This window comes from Salvelinus sp. IW2-2015, linkage group LG11 (genome assembly GCF_002910315.2).
Source record: "Salvelinus sp. IW2-2015 linkage group LG11, ASM291031v2, whole genome shotgun sequence".
Classification (NCBI taxonomy): domain Eukaryota; kingdom Metazoa; phylum Chordata; class Actinopteri; order Salmoniformes; family Salmonidae; genus Salvelinus; species Salvelinus sp. IW2-2015.
Window position 1 is genome coordinate 40,692,419 of NC_036851.1, and position 17,958 is coordinate 40,710,376.

At 43.9% G+C, this 17,958-nt stretch overlaps 1 protein-coding gene across 4 annotated transcripts; it reads right to left on the bottom strand.

Annotated features, from left to right (window-relative positions):
- Nucleotides 1-4,283: 4,283 nt before the first annotated feature.
- On the bottom strand, nt 4,284-17,476 carry LOC111970383 (zinc finger and SCAN domain-containing protein 31-like). 4 transcript variants are annotated; one of them, XR_011480630.1, is made up of 6 exons: nt 17,160-17,476; nt 12,804-13,007; nt 5,510-5,553; nt 5,355-5,372; nt 5,178-5,244; nt 4,284-4,578 (listed from the first exon to the last, which is right to left on the bottom strand). XR_011480630.1 is itself a non-coding variant. In XM_070445733.1 (5 exons), the coding sequence occupies exons 1-3, from the start codon at nt 17,350-17,352 to the stop codon at nt 5,534-5,536; spliced, it is 417 nt and encodes a 138-aa protein (XP_070301834.1). In that variant the 5' UTR covers nt 17,353-17,476; the 3' UTR covers nt 4,593-5,244; nt 5,355-5,372; nt 5,510-5,533. The 4 variants fall into 4 exon arrangements, 2 of the variants coding, with proteins under 2 accessions (XP_070301834.1, XP_023852858.1); XR_011480631.1 differs by lacking the exon at nt 4,284-4,578 and adding an exon at nt 4,593-5,005; XM_070445733.1 differs by lacking the exon at nt 4,284-4,578 and having other exon boundaries at nt 4,593-5,244.
- Nucleotides 17,477-17,958: the final 482 nt, after the last annotated feature.

A 17,958-nucleotide genomic window follows, 5' to 3' on the forward strand; every position in this document is an offset into this window, starting at 1 on the left:
GAGATCAGCTCATCCAATGGCAGCTCGGCAATGTGACCTTGTAGGTAGCACAGTAAATGCTACATAGCTCTTTGGCTATGCCGGATTAAGTGATATGACATGCTATTCTATAAAATAATTTCTCTGTAATTAATATTACCTGATTTAAACTAATCATGTAAATGTAATTAACTAGAAAGTCGGGGCACCACGAAATAATGTTTATAGAGCTGTTATCTTCAGAATAAACTCTTAAAGACCTGGTAGTCTTTTACATCAGTAGTAGTCAATTATTAATCGTCACCTTACTCAGTCTCATCTGAAAGTTGTAAATTCTTGGCTATCTTCACGAACCCTGGCTAACAAGTAATACAAAATTTGGTTTAATTATTTATTTACTAAATACCTAAATAATCACACAGAATTACATCTACACAGAATGGATCATACATTGATTACAAATTATGTCATAAAGGAAAACGTTCCTAGCGGACGGAACAGATATGACGGCTGGTTACACAAAGAAAGGGGTTTGGGTTTTGAATGAAAGAGCGGGAAGACTGAGGAACAAAAATATTTTGTGTCTCTATCGGGTCGTAGGCAGCTATGCTATTGTAAATACAGTATCTTATGCATTCTAAATAACTGTCCATTTGGAAAATGAAAATGCAATAAATATTTACTCTGAGCTGCGCTTCGGTAGATTGGTCGTAGATAGAAGGCCATGTTGTCCAGCATGGATCTCTTCTCCTCTGAAGAATGTCTAGTGGTGAACTGGAGCGTGGTAGAATGGATACTCTGTCCGTCCTCTCCTAGCCCACGTTTACAGTTGCTGCGGCTAACTCAATCGGCTAGGAGGTATCACTTCTTTAGTGAATAAGAGTTCAAAGTTCATACCAAGTTGCCATACTTTAAGCTCATGCTATATTCTGGCTGGTATAGTTGAAATTCATCCTTTCGGCGTGTTGATCGTCATCTTCACGTTGAAATTCAATGCTAATTTCGTTAGGTTCTTGTCGTTCAACCAGAGCTCACGCTCACGTAAGTTTATCTTGTACTTTTAATGCAGGGACCGCAAGTCCTCACCTCCTTGGAACAGAAAGTCGAATTTTCGTCAATGGGTTTGGTGAAAGAAGGGCGTGTTTCATAGTTTACAACCAATGTCTGTTCACTTGGGCGGGGCCTCTGGGTGAGCAGAGTTTACTCTATGACAACCAATTCTCTCCTTTAGAAGCTAAAATTACATTTAATCTTTTCACAAATAGTTTCATATTTAAACATTTAAATTGCACAACAATTCCATGTGAATCTGATAACTAGAATGTGTAGACTTTCCAAGATACAGTTTATGTTGTCCTATCATCCGTAATAATGTCTCAGACGCCAACTGATCTGACATTATATTCATTAACTACCAACGCATATTTTCAACTGGTTGAATTACCGAAATATGGTTCCGTTTCCCACTTTTTGATGTTACCAGACTCTCTATGTTAACAAAGGGATTTTCAATAGTCACATCGGTAGAGTAGATAGAGGAAAAAGGGGGTGGATATTTATGGGGGTCATAAACCTCCCCCAAAAGGCCAACGTCATGACATAGTGTTCTACAGTTGACAACGGCATGGGTCACTGGGTCACCACCTTGCTATTATTTCCCTGGACAAAACCAACAGTGCATCCATACTTACATTTTAGTAATTTAACAGACTCTTATCCAGAGCAATTTACAGGAGCAATTAGGGTTAAGTGCCTTGCTCAGGGACACATCGACAGATTTGTCACCTAGTCTGCTAGGGAAGTGTTCCCCTTGACAAACACACCTTATTCAGCTCATTGAGGGCTTGATGATTAGTTGACAAGTTGAATCAGGTGTGCTTGTCCAGGATTACAATACTAACGTGTACAGTTAGGGGTACTGGAGGACCAGGGTTGGGAAACACTGGGCTAAGGGGTTCGAAATAGCAACCTTTCGGTCTTAACCGCTAGGCTACCTGCCACCACATTTGACAGTATTATTTAGAATAGATGACTTAGATAGGATGACTGGTTGTTCTCCCTACTAAACTTATTCGCTCTGGATAAGATGTAAATGTAAAAAATACAAGTTTAGTTGGTTATAGGTCCATTTAGCAGGGTCTTTTGTCAATGATACATTTACATTACATTACATTTACATTTAAGTCATTTAGCAGACGCTCTTATCCAGAGCGACTTACAAATTGGTGCATTCACCTCTATGCCAACCACTTTACAATAGTGCACTAACTCTTTTAAGGGGGGAGGGGGGGGGGTTAGAAGGATTACTTTATCCTATCCTAGGTATTCCTTAAAGAGGTGGGTTTCAGGCGTTCTTCGGAAGGTGGGGATTGACTCCGCTGACCCTGGCGTCGTGAGGGAGTTGTTCCACCATTGGGGTGCCAGAGCAGCGAACAGTTTTGACTGGGCTGAGCGGGAACTGTACTTCCTCAGAGGTAGGGAGGCGAGCAGGCCAGAGGTGGATGAACGCAGTGCCCTTGTTTGGGTGTAGGGGCCTGATCAGAGCCTGAAGGTACAGAGGTGCCGTCCCCTCACAGCTCCGTAGGCAAGCACCATGGTCTTGTAGCGGATGCGAGCTTCAACTGGAAGCCAGTGGAGAGAGCGGAGCGGCGAGGTGACGGTGAGAGAACTGGGAAGGTTGAACACCAGACGGGCTGCGGCGTTCTGGATGAGTGGAGGGTTTAATGGCACAGGCAGGAGCCCAGCCAACAGCGAGTTGCAGTAATCCAGACGGGAGATGACAAGTGCCTGGATTAGGACCTGCGCCGCTCTCGTGTGAGGGAGGGTCGTACTCTGCGAATAGTTTGTAAGGCATGAACCTACAGGAACGGGTCACCGCCTTGATGTAGTGAGAACGACAGGTGTTGTCCAGGATCACGCCAAGGTTCTTAGCACTCTGGGAGGAGGACACAATGGAGTTGTCAACCGTGATGGCAGATCATGGAACGGGCAGTCCTTCCCGGGAGAGGAGCAGCTCCGTCTTGCCGAGGTTCAGCTTGAGGTGGTGATCCGTCATCCACAACTGATATGCTGCCAGACATGCAGAGAGTGCGATTCGCCACCGGGTTGTCAGAAGGGGGAAAGGAGAAGATTAATGTGTGTGTCGTCTGCATAGCAATGATAGGAGAGACCATGTGAGGATATGACAGAGCCAAGTGACTTGGTGTATAGCGAGAATAGGAGAGGGCCTAGAAACAGAGCCCTGGGGACACCAGTGGTGAGAGCACGTGGTGCGGGACAAGATTCTCGCCACGCCACCTGGTAGGAGCGACCTGTCAGGTAGGACGCGATCCAAAAGCGTGGGCCGCGCCGGAGATGCCCAACTCGGAGAGGGTGGAGAGGAAGGATCTGATGGTTCACAGTATCAAAGGCAGCCGATAAGTCTAGAAGGATGAGAGCAGAGGAGAGCAGTTAGCTTTAGCAGTGCGGAGCGCCTCCGTGACACAGAGAAGAGCAGTCTCAGTGAATGACTAGTCTTGAAACCTGACTGATTGGATCAAGAAGGTCATTCTGAGAAAGATAGCAGGAGAGCTGGCCAAGGACGGCACGTTCAAGAGTTTTGGAGAGAAAGAAAGAAGGGATACTGTGCTGTAGTTGTTGACATCGGAGGATCGAGTGTAGGTTTTTTCAGAAGGGTGCAACTCTCGCTCTCTTGAAGACGGAAGGACGTAGCCAGCGGTCAAGGATGAGTTGATGAGCAGGTGAGTAAGGAGAAGGTCTCCGGAAATGGTCTGGGAGAAGAGAGGAGGGATAGGGTCAAGCGGCAGGTTTGTTGGGCGGCGGCCGTCACAAGACGCGAGATTTCATCTGGAGAGAGAGGGGAGAAAGAGGTCAAAGCACAGGTAGGGCAGTGTGAGCAGAACCAGCGGTGTCGTTTGACTTAGCAAACGAGGATCGGATGTCGTCGACCTTCTTCCAAAATGGTTGACGAAGTCATCCGCAGAGAGGGAGGAGGGGGGGAGGGGAGAGGATTCAGGAGGGGAGAAGGTGGCAAAGAGCTTCCTAGGGTTAGAGGCAGATGCTTGGAATTTAGAGTGGTAGAAAGTGGCTTTAGCAGCAGAGACAGAAGAGGAGAATGTAGAGAGGAGGGAGTGAAAGGATGCCAGGTCCGCAGGGAGGCGAGTTTTCCCCATTTCCGCTCGGCTGCCCGGAGCCCTGTTCTGTGAGCTCGCAGAGTCGTCGAGCCACGGCAGGAGGGAGGACGAGCCGGCCTGGAGGATAGGGGACATAGAGTCAAAGGATGCAGAAAGGGAGGAGAGGAGGGTTGAGGAGGCAGAATCAGGAGATCTGTGTGGCAGCTGATACCACAGCTGCCACACCGTTTTACAGCATATACAGTGTAACACTGTAGTACAGTGTATAGTGTAAGCACTTTCTTGTACAGAATAACATCCTGTATCACAAGTGTCTCTGTCAATTCACATGAGATATGGAAGCTTTCATTGTGCACTAGACAGCTGTGTTATATACAGTAGGTCTGTTGTCAGTTACCTACCATAGAGAACTGTATTTCTGCTTGGCTCCTCAAACTGCAAACACCATGATTCCACATCCATAAGACTGTCAGACAGGGGAAATAATAATTCACATTTAATTATAATCAATAGTGAGTTCAACATGATTATATTTGTATTACAATCATATTACACTGTATTCATCACAATTACTTCAATGAATAATCAATTGTACCATAATATGAGGGAAGGTTTAAAACAGCCACAAACAGAGCAACAGACACCCCCCAGTAGACCTCAGAGAAGACAGTAATATGCTGTGGGTTGTTAAAGATACTAGGAAGGTAGAGGCAGRATGAGTTATCGTTGCATTCATCAAAAAGGTAGTTTTGTTGAAGTTCACTATGGATGTGAAGAAGAGTTTTGGACATCCTGTTGTTCTGTATTTGGGATGGACTTGAGGTTCGTGTGAGAGTATATATACGACATGCAGTACCTCTGCTATGATAGGGAGGGCCATCTTTTAATGTGAGCTGGCAGAGATGGAATGTATTGTGTTATTTCTCATTGTCATTAACTAGTAAGCCATTACACACACAAGACTATACACAAGAAGCTCATGCTTTTTACTATACATAAGACTATAAAACACCTCAAACACCTGTATAAACATACACACAAGACGGACAGTACAGGTGACCTTACCAGAGAGCTTGCCCACAAAGGAAAATGCAAGCGTCGAAACCACAGAGAAATGCTGGCGTCATAATGACTGGAAAGACAAGAACACTGATTGTAGACACAAAACCGCCCATATTGAGTGAAGAAAAAGCAAAGTAACAATTACTCAGGTTTCTTGAATAGTTAATGACATTTACTCACAGTAATATGGTCCGTAGACTGCCATACCACAACACAGTCCAAAACAAATTGAGAATACATTTTAAAAGTTATCTTCAAAAGAGAAGCATGTTGGTCAAAAGATTAAAAAGATCTTGCATTTTCTTATTTTAGTTTTAGCAAGCATGCAAACTTACWGTAGTGGAAGAAACAGATTTTTTTTAAAGTCTTGTCCTGGGTCCTGAAAATTGATACAATACACAAAAAAGATCAACATTTCAACTTTTGAGAGATTGATTGAGACAGAAAGAAGATGCCCATGGTTATTAACCACCATCCCATTCCCAACCCAGGGGCCTTCCATGGTGAGAGGTACCTACCATGAAGGAGTAGTAGGGTGTAGTAGGCCACTAGCTCCTGGCCCCTTAGTGTATGATTCAAGTGAAGCCAGACAGGCTCTGACAGTTTTACACTGCCTGTCAGACTGGTATACAGGTCCTATACTGCTCCGACCTGTCAGACTGGTATACAGGTCCTATACTACAGCAACTTGTCAGACTGGTATACAGGTCTTATACTGCTCCGACCTGCAGACTGGTATACAGGTCCTATACTATAGCAACTTGTCAGACTGGTATACATCAGGTCCTATACTGCTCCGAAAATGAGGGACAGTGGAAAATCCCAGACATATCACTTTCGTATTCACTTACCATAAACACAAACAAAAATACACTACATGAACAAATCTATGTGGACACCTGCACAAACATCTCATTCCAAAATCATGGGCATTAATATTGAGTTGGTCCCCCCTTTGATGATATAACAGCCTCCACTCTTCTGGGAAGGCTTTCCACTAGATGTTGAAACATTGCAGCGGGGACTTGCTTCCATTCAGCCACAAGAGCATTAGTGAGGTCAGGCACTGATGTTGGGCGATTAGGCCTCGCTCGCAGTCGGCGTTCCAATTCATTCCAAATGTGTTCGATGGGGTTGAGGTTATGGCTCTATGCAGACCAGTCAACCTGTCAGGGGGCATTGTCATGCTGAAACAAGAAAGGACCTTCCCCAAACTGTTTCCACAAAATTGGAAACACAGAATCGTCTAGAATGTAATTGTATGCTGTAGCGTTAAGATTTCCCTTCACTGGAACTAAGGCGCCTAGCCCGAACCATGAAAAACAGCCCCAGACCATTATTCCTCCTCTACCAAACTTTATAGTTTGCACTGGGGCAGGTAGTGTTCTCCTGGCATCCACCAAACCCAGATTCGTCCGTTGGACTGCCAGATGGTTAAACGTGACTCGAGAGAACGCGTTTCCACTGCTCCAGAGTCCAAAGGCGGCAGGCTTTACACCACTCCAGCCAATGCTTGGCAATCTTAGGCTTGTGTGCGCAGCTGCTTGGCCATGGAAACCCATTTCATGGATCTTCCTAACGAACAGTTCTTGTGCGGATGTTGATTCCAGAGGCAGTTTGTTACTCGGTAGTGAGTGTTGCAACCGAGGAGAGACGATTTTTACGCTCATCAGCACTCGGTGATCCCGTTCTGTGAGCTTGTGAGGCCTAACTCTTCACGGCTGAGCCGTTGTTGCTCCTAGATGTTTCCACTTCACAATAACAGCMCWTACAGTTGACYGGGGCAGCTCTAGCAGGGCMGAAATTTGACAAATTGACTTGTTGGAAAGGTGCCATCCTAYGACGGTGCCACATTGAAAGTCACTGAGTCTTTCAGCAAAGCCATTCTACCGCCAATGTTTGTCTATGGAGATTACATGGCTGTGTGCTCGATTTTATACACCTGTCAGCAACGGGTCTGGCTGAAATAGTCGAATCCACAAATTTGAAGGGGTGTCCACAAACTTTTGTATACAACGCATTCGGAACGTATTCAGACTCCTTCCCTTTTTCCACATTTTGTTACGTTACAGACTTATTCTGAAATTGATCGTTTTTTCTTATCAATCTCTACACAATACTCCAAATGACACAATATTCCAAATGACAAAGCAAAAAACAGGTTTTTAGAAATGTTTGCAAATTTATAAAACTAAAATAAAACTTTTTTACATAAGTATTCAGACCTTTTGCAATGAGACTTGAAACTGAGCTCAGGTGCATCCTGTTTCCATTGATCACCCTGGAGATGTTTCTATAACTTGGAGTCCACCTGTGGTAAATTCAATTGGACACGATTTGGAAAGGGACACACCTGTCTTTATAAGGTCTCACAGTTGACGGTGCATGTCAGAACAAATGCCAAGCCATGAGGTCGAAGGAATTGCCCGTAGAGCTCTGAGACAGGAGTATCGAGGCACAGATCTGAGGAAGGGTACCAAAAAATGTCTGCAGCATTGAAGGTCCCCAAGAACACAGTGGCCTGCATCATTCTTAAAGGGAAGAAGTTTGGAACCACCAACACTCTTCCTAGAGCTGGCCGCCCGGCCAAACAGCAATCGGAGGAGATGGACCTTGGTCAGGGGGATGGCCAGGAACCCAATGGTCACTCTGACAGAGCTCCAGAGTTCCTGTCGAGATGGGAGAACCTTCCAGAAGGACAACCATCTCTGCAGCACTCCCCTAATCAGGCCTTTATGGTATAGTGGCCAGACAGAAGCCACTCCTCAGTAAAAGGCACGATAGCCCGCTTGGAGTTTGCCAAAAGGCACCTAAAGGACTCTCAGACCATGAAAAATAAGATTCTCTGATCTGATGAAACCAAGACTGAACTCTTTCGCCTGAATGCCAAGCGTCCCGTCTGGAGGAAACCTACGATGAAGCATGGTGGTGGCAGCTCTATACAGGATCGAAGGAAATATGAACGGCGCAAAGTACAGAGAGATCCTTGATGAAAACCTGCTCCAGAGCGCTCAGGGCCTCAGACTGGAGCAAAGGTTCACCTTCAACAGGACAACGACCCTAAGCACACAGCTAAGACAACGCAGGAGTGGCGTCGGGACAAGTCTCTCAATGTCCTTGAGCGGCTCAGCCAGAGCCCGGACTTGAACCCTGTCGAACATCTCTGGAGAAACCTGAAAATAGTTGTGCAGTGACGCTCCCCATCCAACATGACAAAGCTTGAGAGGATCTGCAGAGAAGAATGGGAGAAACTCCCCAAATACAGGTGCCAAGCTTGTAGCATCATACCCAAGAAGACTCAAGGCTGTAATCACTGCCAAAGGTTCTTCAACAAAGTACTGAGTAAAGGGTCTGAATATTTATGTAAATGTAATATTTCCTTGTTTTATTTTTTATAAATTTGCTACAATTTCTAAAAACCTGTTTTTGCTTTGTCATTATGGGGTATTGTGTGTAGATCTACGAGGAAGGAAAAAAATGTAATACATTTTAAAATAAGTCTAACGTAACACAATGTGGAACAAGTCAAGGGGTCTGAATACTTTCCGAATGCACTGTATATCTTAATTTGACATACTGTTTTATGGCATGCCAGAAAGTATAAGATGGATATCATGACTATGATTCTGAGCGATGGGTCTCTGAAAAGGAAATTGTTTCATGGCAGCGTGTGTGCACAAATGAGGTGGCAGAGATGGACTGTATTTAATCTCTCTGCAATGTGGCTCTAGAATTTCTTTGACTGGAAACATCCCGTATGAGATCTCCTCTATTCACACGTGTGCGTGCACACGACATACACACTCACATACCCACCCCTGCTCATTTCTACCCCCTGCCGCCCCTAACACAGACACGCATCCCTGCACATAAATCCGCACTCGCTCCTCCCCCGCCAAACACTAACAAACACATACCCAGACAGACACATACAGAGTCATCCATCCACTTTCAGTGGAAGCAATGTGTGTGCTGAACTGTGAATTATGATAATGAGTAATGCACATTAATAAAGCATTATCCTAAGTGACAGAAAATGAGAGATGGGGAGGACAATAGTAGAGAGGGGCACACGGAGGGGGAGAGGAGCGATATAGGGAGGAAAGGGAGAGATGGGGGAGAGGGAGATATATATAGGGAGAGAGAGAGGAGACAAAGGGAGAGATGTAAAGGAGAGATACATGAAGAGAGGAGATGGAGAGAAGAGGGAGAGATACAAAGAGAGGAGAGGGAGAGATATAAAGGGAGAGATGTATGGAGAGATACAAAGAGAGGAGAGGGAGAGATAAAGGGAGAGATGTATGGAGAGAGGAGAGGGAGAGATATGGAGCAATATAGGGAGCGAGGAGAGGGAGAGATAGGGGAGACATAGGGAGAGAGGAGAGGGAGAGATAGGGGAGACATAGGGAGCGAGGAGAGGGAGAGATATAGGGGAGACATAGGGAGAGATAGGGGAGACATAGGGAGAGAGGAGAGGGAGAGATAGGGGAGACATAGGGAGAGAGGAGAGGGAAATAAAGATAGAGGGAGAGATATGAGAGCTATAGGGAGAATGTATAGGGAAAGAGAAGAGGGAGAGAGTGAGAAGGATAGAAATAGGGTCCACCACCCAAAGGACATCCAGCCGCCAAGCATTGGAGTCAACATCCAGCATCCCCGTGGAACACTTTCAACACCTTGTAGAATCCATGCCCCGACAAATTTTGGCTGTTCTGAGCGCAATATTAGGAAGGTGTTCTTAATGTTTTGTACACTCAGTGTACATCTTCTTGGACACATCATATAATTGAACACTTAAAGCCAAATTATGGTCATTCCGGAGTTTGCATTGGCCGTACAGCATTTACTGCGATGCGGCCTCTGCAGAAGTCAGGGCATTCATACTTCTTGCACTTCGCAGAGAGCTGTTGTGAAGGAAGCTGTCAAGGAAGTGAGTTTGTTTCCACAGGACGTACCGCCCCCACCTACCTTCAACCAATCATATCAATGCAGAGCTATACGGAGCCCTCTGCATCGTTACAAAATACGGACGATGCGGTACAGAGCTTAATTTGGCATCCGCAATTGCGTCACACCCTCCGTACGGAAACTCTGGACCGCATAAATCGTCTTATAGGCAGGTAGCCTAGTGGTTAGAGCGTTGGGCCAGTAACCGAAAGGTTGTTAGATCGAATCCCTGAGCTGACAAGGTAAAAATCTGTCGTTCTGCCCCTGAACAAGGCAGTTAACCCACTGTTCCCTGGTAGGCCATCATTGTAAATAAGAATTTGTTCTTAACTGACTTGCCTAGTTAAATAAAGGTTAAATAAAAATAGGCTATCAGTGTCCTTTGTTTTGTCCTGGATGTGTTGTTCCGTCTATTTTGTATGAATAAACTACAGTAATTATTCTGAAAGACTTCAGCCCCTTTTAGACACATGGAAGTACATTTTTATTACATCAAAAGTATCATTTGATATGTAAATAACAGCAAGAATAACATTTGAGATGTAAATTTTAAAAAATCTAAAAGGAATTGAACATCAAGGGAAACCCTCAATTTCTCAATATTTTCACAACATAGATAGAAGGTTTTATTGACAGAGGAGGTAGCCTATGATGGTAGGCAAAGATCCTTCAACTACTTATTGTACCCCTCGAAATCGGGGAGGGGACTGTGGATCGGTCTCCGTCCGTTAATATGTTCGTCACATGCTTTGATTAAACTTGGGTGAATGATGTGTCTTGCCATAGAGCTCCGACATTTACAAAATTACACTGATTGGCCAGATGTTGGCGCCCCGTTTGATCAAAATTCATGAAATACGGTACATACACTACATGACCAAAAAGTATTTGGACACCTGCTCGTCAAACATCTCATTCCAGAATCATGGGCATTAATATGGAGTTGGTCTGTCCTTTGCTGCTATAACAGCCTCCACTCTTCTGGGAAGGCTTTCCACTAGACGTTGGAACATTACTGAGGGGACTTGCTTCTGTTCAGCCACAGGAGCATTAGTGAGGTCGGGTACTGTTGTTGGGCGATTAGGCCTGGCTCTCAGTCAGCATTTCAATTCATCCCAAAATTGTTTGATGGAGTTGAGGTCAGGGCTCTGTGCAGGACATTCATATTCTTCCACAACAATCTCRACAAACCATTTCTGTATTGACCTTGCTTTGTGCACGGGGTATTGTCATGCTGAAAAAGGAAAGGGCCTTCCCCAAACTGTTGCCACAAAGTTGGACGCACAGAATCGTCTAGAATGTCATTGTATGCTGTACAGTTGAGGCCTTGCCTGAACAATGAAAAACAGCCCCAGACTATTATTCCTCCTTCACCAAACTTTATAGTTTGCATTAGGTATTGGGGCAGGTACCGTTCTCCTGGCATCTGCCAAACCCAGATTCGTCCGTTGGACTGCCAGATGGTGAAGTGTGATTCATCATTCCAGAGAACGCGTTTCCACTGCTCTACACCACTCCAGCCGACACTTGACATTGCGCATGGTGATTAAACCTATACTCTTCGGGAGGGTTATTTAAGTAGGGTTTCAGATGATTTCGGGCAGGGACTCCGCTGTACTGAACTTAGGGGGAAGCTTGTTCCACCATTGGGGTGCCAGGTCAGAGAAGAGCTTTGACTGGGCTGAGCGGGAGCTGCCCTCCTGTAGGGGTGGGAGGGCCAAGAGACCAGAGGTGGCAGAACAGAGTGCTTGGGTTGGGGTGTAGAGTTTGACCATAGCCTGAAGTTAGGGAGGGGCAGGTCCTCTTCCTGCTCCGTAGGTAAGCACCAGGGTCTCAAAGATGTGAGCTTCGACTGGAAGCCTGTAGAGTGTGCGGAGGAGCGGGGTGACATGGGAGAGCTTGGGAAGGTTGAACACCAGGCGTGCTGCGGCGATCTGGATATGTTGCAGGGGTTTGATGGCAAAAGCGGGGAAATATATGATCTCTCCCCTGTGTGAGTCATAATATGATCTTTCAGGCATATCTTCTGACTAAAGCACTTTCCACAATCACTGCACTTATATGGTTTCTCTCCAGTGTGTATCCTCATATGTCCTGCCAAGTTTCTCATTCGGCTGAAGCATTTGCCACAATCTTTGCACTGATATGGTTTCTCCCCAGTGTGAATTCTCATATGTTCCGTCAGTGTTCCCTTCTGACTGAAACTTTTGCCACATACATTACAGAAATATGGTTTCTCCCCAGTGTGAATTCTCTGATGTGCTTTTAAAATGCTACTTTTCAGAAAGCATTTCCTGCAGACAGGACACCTGTGTGGTCTCTCCCCTGAGTGAGCCGCCCTCAATGGAACTTTCAACTCACTGGCTTCCCTGGTCTTAGAGCTTTGTCCTTTCTTCGTCCATGTTCTCTTTGATTTGAGTGGCTGTAACCCTGACATTAGTCCTCCACAGTCCACCCCATTGTCACTTTCACTGTTCCCAATCTGAGCTGCAGAGCAGTCTGGGTGTACTGCAGAGAGGGGTTGAGATTCACTTGTTGGTTCTGATGCACTGCAGCCCTCTCCATTAGGTTCTGTTTTGATGTCTTGTTCAGTTGTTTTGGTAGGAAGAGAGTCCCTCTCTCTGTTCTCCATAGTCTGGGTTTGGGGAAGATATACGGGCTGAGGGTCCTGATCATACTCACTTTTTACACATGGTAGAGTGAATATGAACTCTTTGATATCAGACTCCAGCCCTTCAAGCTGCTCTTCCTCCTGACTGGTGCCAAACTCCTCCTGTTCYTCTTTAATCGGAGTGGGCTCTGGGTCCTCCTGGCCCTGACAGGGGCTCCAGTCCTGCTGCTCAGGAGGAATGTCTTCAGGGACAGGGAGAGTGAGCTGCTGGGAGTCTGAAGAGAAKAATAGGGTATCAATTAGATGTAGTTTCCAGTTCTACGTGGCCTTGAGCCCAACTATTAGATTAACAACAATAAGCTACAATTGGAATGTTCAATTTCATCAGTTGTAAATAGTTCTAACATTACAGCTAAACAATTGAATGAATCAGGTGTTTAGTGGCAGTGGCATGGCTAGCCCAGACAATCTTTGTCTAGAGAAGATCTCAGTCTAGCATTATAACACTAGCTCACAATGCACTGTGTGATTTATTTACCGACCTGTGCCTGTTTGGCAAAGCTTTTCCCACTTCGAGGGGTATATCCGTGGTCTGTGGACCGTTCTGATAAAGAATGTGTTGTTTGCGTCACCGTGTGATGCCCAGGAAATAATTAAATCCAATTGTTAGATGCTACCACCCCCCCCCCCCCAAATTAAAACCAAACATGGATGTGAATGTTTTYGTGCGCTCCATTCTACTTCCAGTCTGCGGCAGCAAAAAAAGGTATTTCACTATACTTGTGCATGTTACATTAAAACTTGAAACAGACTTCCAGGCATTGCGCTAACGTTAGTTAGCATTGGCTGGCAAAACTACCTCCAACTTCCTTCATACTGGACACAGAGACATAAAAATGATATCCAAAAGTTAATCTGATGCTGGGGAAGTAGATAAATGGCATCATTGCAAAAAACTGAGCAAGAGAACAAGTACATTAGTGTCTAGTTTGAGAAACAGACGCCTCACAAGTCCTGAACTGGCAGCTTCATTAAATAGTACCCGCAAAACACCAGCCTCAAAGTCAACAATGAAGAGTCCGGGATGCTGGCCTTCTAGGCAGAGTTGCAAAGAAAAAGCCATATCTCAGACTGGCCAATAAAAAGAAAAGATTAAGATGGACAAAACACACACACACACACACACACACACACACACACACACACACACACACACACACACACACACACACACACACACACACACACACACACACACACACACACACACACACACACACACACACACACACACACACACACACACACACACACGACAGAGGAACTCTGCCTAGAAAGCCAGCATTCCGGAGTCGCCTCTTCACTTTTGACATTGAGACTGGTGTTTTGCGGGTACTATTTAATGAAGCTGCCAGTTGAGAACTTGTGAGGCGTCCATTTCTCAAACTAGACACTAATGTACAGACACACTGGCTTTACTCAATGCCAATGGCATAACGTTAGCAAAGATTGAAAAAAGGGGCCTAAACAGTTACCCTGGGTAATTCCTGATTCTACCTGGATTATGTTGGAGGCTTCCATTAAAGAACACACTCTGTTCTGTTAGACAGGTAACTCTTTATCCACAATATAGCAGGGGGTGTAAAGCCATAACACAATATAGCAGGGGGTGTAAAGCCATAACACAATATAGCAGGGGGTGTAAAGCCATAACACAATATAGCAGGGGTGTAAAGCCATAACACAAATATAGCAGGGGGTGTAAAGCCCACAATATAGCAGGGGGTGTAAAGCCATAACACAATATAGCAGGGGGTGTAAAGCCATAACACAATATAGCAGGGGGTGTAAAGCCATAACACAATATAGCAGGGGGTGTAAAGCCAGAACACATACGTTTTTCCAGCAGCAGACTATGATCAATAAATGTCAAAAGTCGCACTGAAGTCTAAAAAAACAGCCCCCACAATCTTTTTATCATCAATTTATCTTAGCCAATCGTCAGTCATTTGTGTAAGTGCTGTGCTTGTTGAATGTCCTTCCCTATAAGTGTGCTGAAAGTCTGTTGTCAATTTATTTACTGAAATTTATTTTATTACTAAGGGTTGGTAACAGGCTGATTGGTCGGCTATTTGAGCCAGTAAAGGGGGCTATACTATTCCTGGCCTGAGGGCACACACTTTCTAGTAGGCTTAAACTGAAGATATGGCAAATAGGAGTGGCAAGATCGTCCGCTATTATCCTCTGTAATTTTCCATACAGATTGTCAGACACTGGTGGCTTGTCATTGTTGATAGACAACAATAATTAGTTCACCTCTTCCACACTCACTTTACAGAATTCAAAAGTACAATGCTTGTCTTTCATAATTTGGTTAGATATACTTGGATGTGTAGTGTCAGCATTTGTTGCTGGCATGACATGCCTAAATTTGCTAATCTTGCCATTGAAAAAGTCATTAAAGTAGTTGGCAATATCAGTGGGTTTTGATAAATGAGCCATCTGATTCAATGAATGACAAAGCAGTTTGCCTTTTTCCCAAAAATGTAATTTAAAGGTCCTCCAAAACAAATAAGTGATTCTTTATATCACTTATTTGTTTCATAGTATAGTTAATTTTTCTTAAATTTGCAGTACGCTTGCCAATTGATTGGGATGCCAGACKTATTTGCCATTCCTTTTGCGTCTCAATCATACAATTCCTCCTCAATCCAAGGGGATTTAACAGTTTTTACAGTCATTTTCTTAATGGGTTTATGCTTATTAGTAACCGGAATAAGAAATTGCATAAATGTGTCAAGTGCAGCGTTAGGTTGTGAGTGTGGCTGAATGTTTTTTGGGATTCAGAGATTTTACAGCAGAGGCATTACAAAGAACACTGTCAACTAACGTTCCATCCTCACAAGGCCCTGCGCCTGTATAGGGATGTCACTTGCTTGGATTATGACTGAAGGAGTGGCATGGGTTTTTGGATTAATTTTAGTACTGTATATGATATTGGGTTTCTTCCCCTTTCCCACAATGGATTTTTTCCCCCTCGTTCACAGTAGGCGTTTGTTTGCGGACCACCATAATACCAGAGAAGAAGAAATGCAGGTGAGTGTCACCGTGACATGCGGTACTTCGGGGTGGACCCACCTGTCTCAATCAATGAGAGAAGATTTGAAATAGACAAGGTGGCGGCGTACAGATGGATCATTTTCTAAATTCAAACGCAACACCTGCATCTGGACACTGACATTTTAGAAGATACGTTTGGCCGAATCGATAACGAAGATGGTATTACTAAATTAAGGCTGGTCAAAAATTCTCTGTGCTACACCAAACATAGCCCTTGATCATGTCTCTCAGTTMCAATTACTTTTATGTGTAATTTAATGGAAGAAGTTTTATTAAGAGCCGCTTGCGGCATGGCTTTGAAAGCATAAGGACATTATCTTTCATATCCGCAAGAAATAAATAAAAAATACACTGTTAAATTGATACACACTTATAGGGTTAGGGTTCCCACACGGCCATATTACAGTGCTTGTTTGCGGAAAACGGACGTTAGACAGTGGACTATCTGTGTTAATTAACCATATGCATCTGTGAACATCAGTGTGTAAACGGAAGACAGACACCACAAACGTGTTGTTACTGAAAAACACTGTCGGCCAAACTGTTAACAGGTAAAATAGTGTACAGTATATTTTGCATTTTAAATAATTTTGATGTGATATGAAAGTAGAGGGATTTATGTTTCTAGAACCGTACCGTGATTGAGAATCGATTCACGTTTAGTATTTGCCTTCCAGAGCCAATTCGCCTTTTAAACAGAAAATGTAAGGTCCTTGGACCAAGGAGCAACGTTGGGTCCAATATTTGGCTACACCAAACTGTACCTACCTCTTAAAAAAGATTTGGTGAAATCACATTCTGTTGTATCAATCTGTAGTTGCGAGGCTGACTAGGAAACACAGGTGTGCACACAAAGCAAGAACACATTAAATCTATGTTTGGTTTTCATTTCGATGGGGAGTTGTTAGCATCTACAATTGTATTTAGGCCTAATTATTTATTTGGCACTGATCTGTGATACAAACGAGGACTTCCTAATCAGAACCTTCTACCGATTACAGATATGCCCTGACGTTGGAAAAGTTGCCAAACAGGCACGGGTTGGCAAATAACTCAAGGTGGACCATGTTAAGGTCCAGCTAGAAACTGAGYGGTGGCCTGACTAGCTTCGTCCCGCAACTAGCCATTTAAAATGATCATTAACAATTTAGACTTTTCCTTTGAATGTTACAGAATGATATGTGTAACAATAAAAGTCAAAAGTTACTATAAATGATTATTTAAATGGCTACTGTAGCTAGTTGCGAGACAAAGCTATGGCCTGCAATTAGATTGTTATAGCGGGGTCATAGCTACTCATTACTAACCTGCAATATGTAACTTTATGTCGGGTTTGAAAGCCAAATCCAGCAGCCTTTGTAGACGTTCGATCTCCTCCTTCGAACGGGATATTTCTTCCTTGTACTCTGCTATGGTATTTTCCACAGCCCCTAATATCTCAACAGCCGCTGCTGTTAAGCGCTCGTTTAGAAAACCCCGCAAAAGCTGCATTTTCGACATTTTGATGGAAATCTAAGTGCACTTTGTTTTACTATGAAGAGATGTGTTTTGCTGCTAACAAGGTGTCTAATGGTAGCAAGCATTATCAGCGTCTGGTCAGCGAAATAAATAAAAAGTACTTCCGCGTCAGGGAATTTCAACAAATTTCAAAATAAAGGTCCCCATGTAATAGTAAAAAATAGTAACCTGTATTTATTCATGATGTATGGAACATAGTCAATATTAACATTTGTTAATATTTAAGTATTCAATGTCCATTCAATTTGGGTTTTAAAACATGTTCAAATAAATGCCCCCAAGTCAAATCACTGTATATGCATTCAGCTCATATTGGCTTATAGAGAAAAAACGATTATTTTTGTAAAAGTGGGTTGGGGATTATTCAGTAGGGTTTGTAGAATCTAAATATAGTGTCATTTCATGGGGCTCTGAAAAAATACMGAATATTGCTGGCCTTTTACTGTGGTCAAACAGCTTAAAATTGGATGCCTTGATACTATATGGTTAAAATGTAGCACTGTACAGGAAAAACAATCAATTGTGTGTCCATAAAACCAGTATCCAGTCTACTCCCTAGAGTCCCTAAAATACAAAACAGGTGAGTTT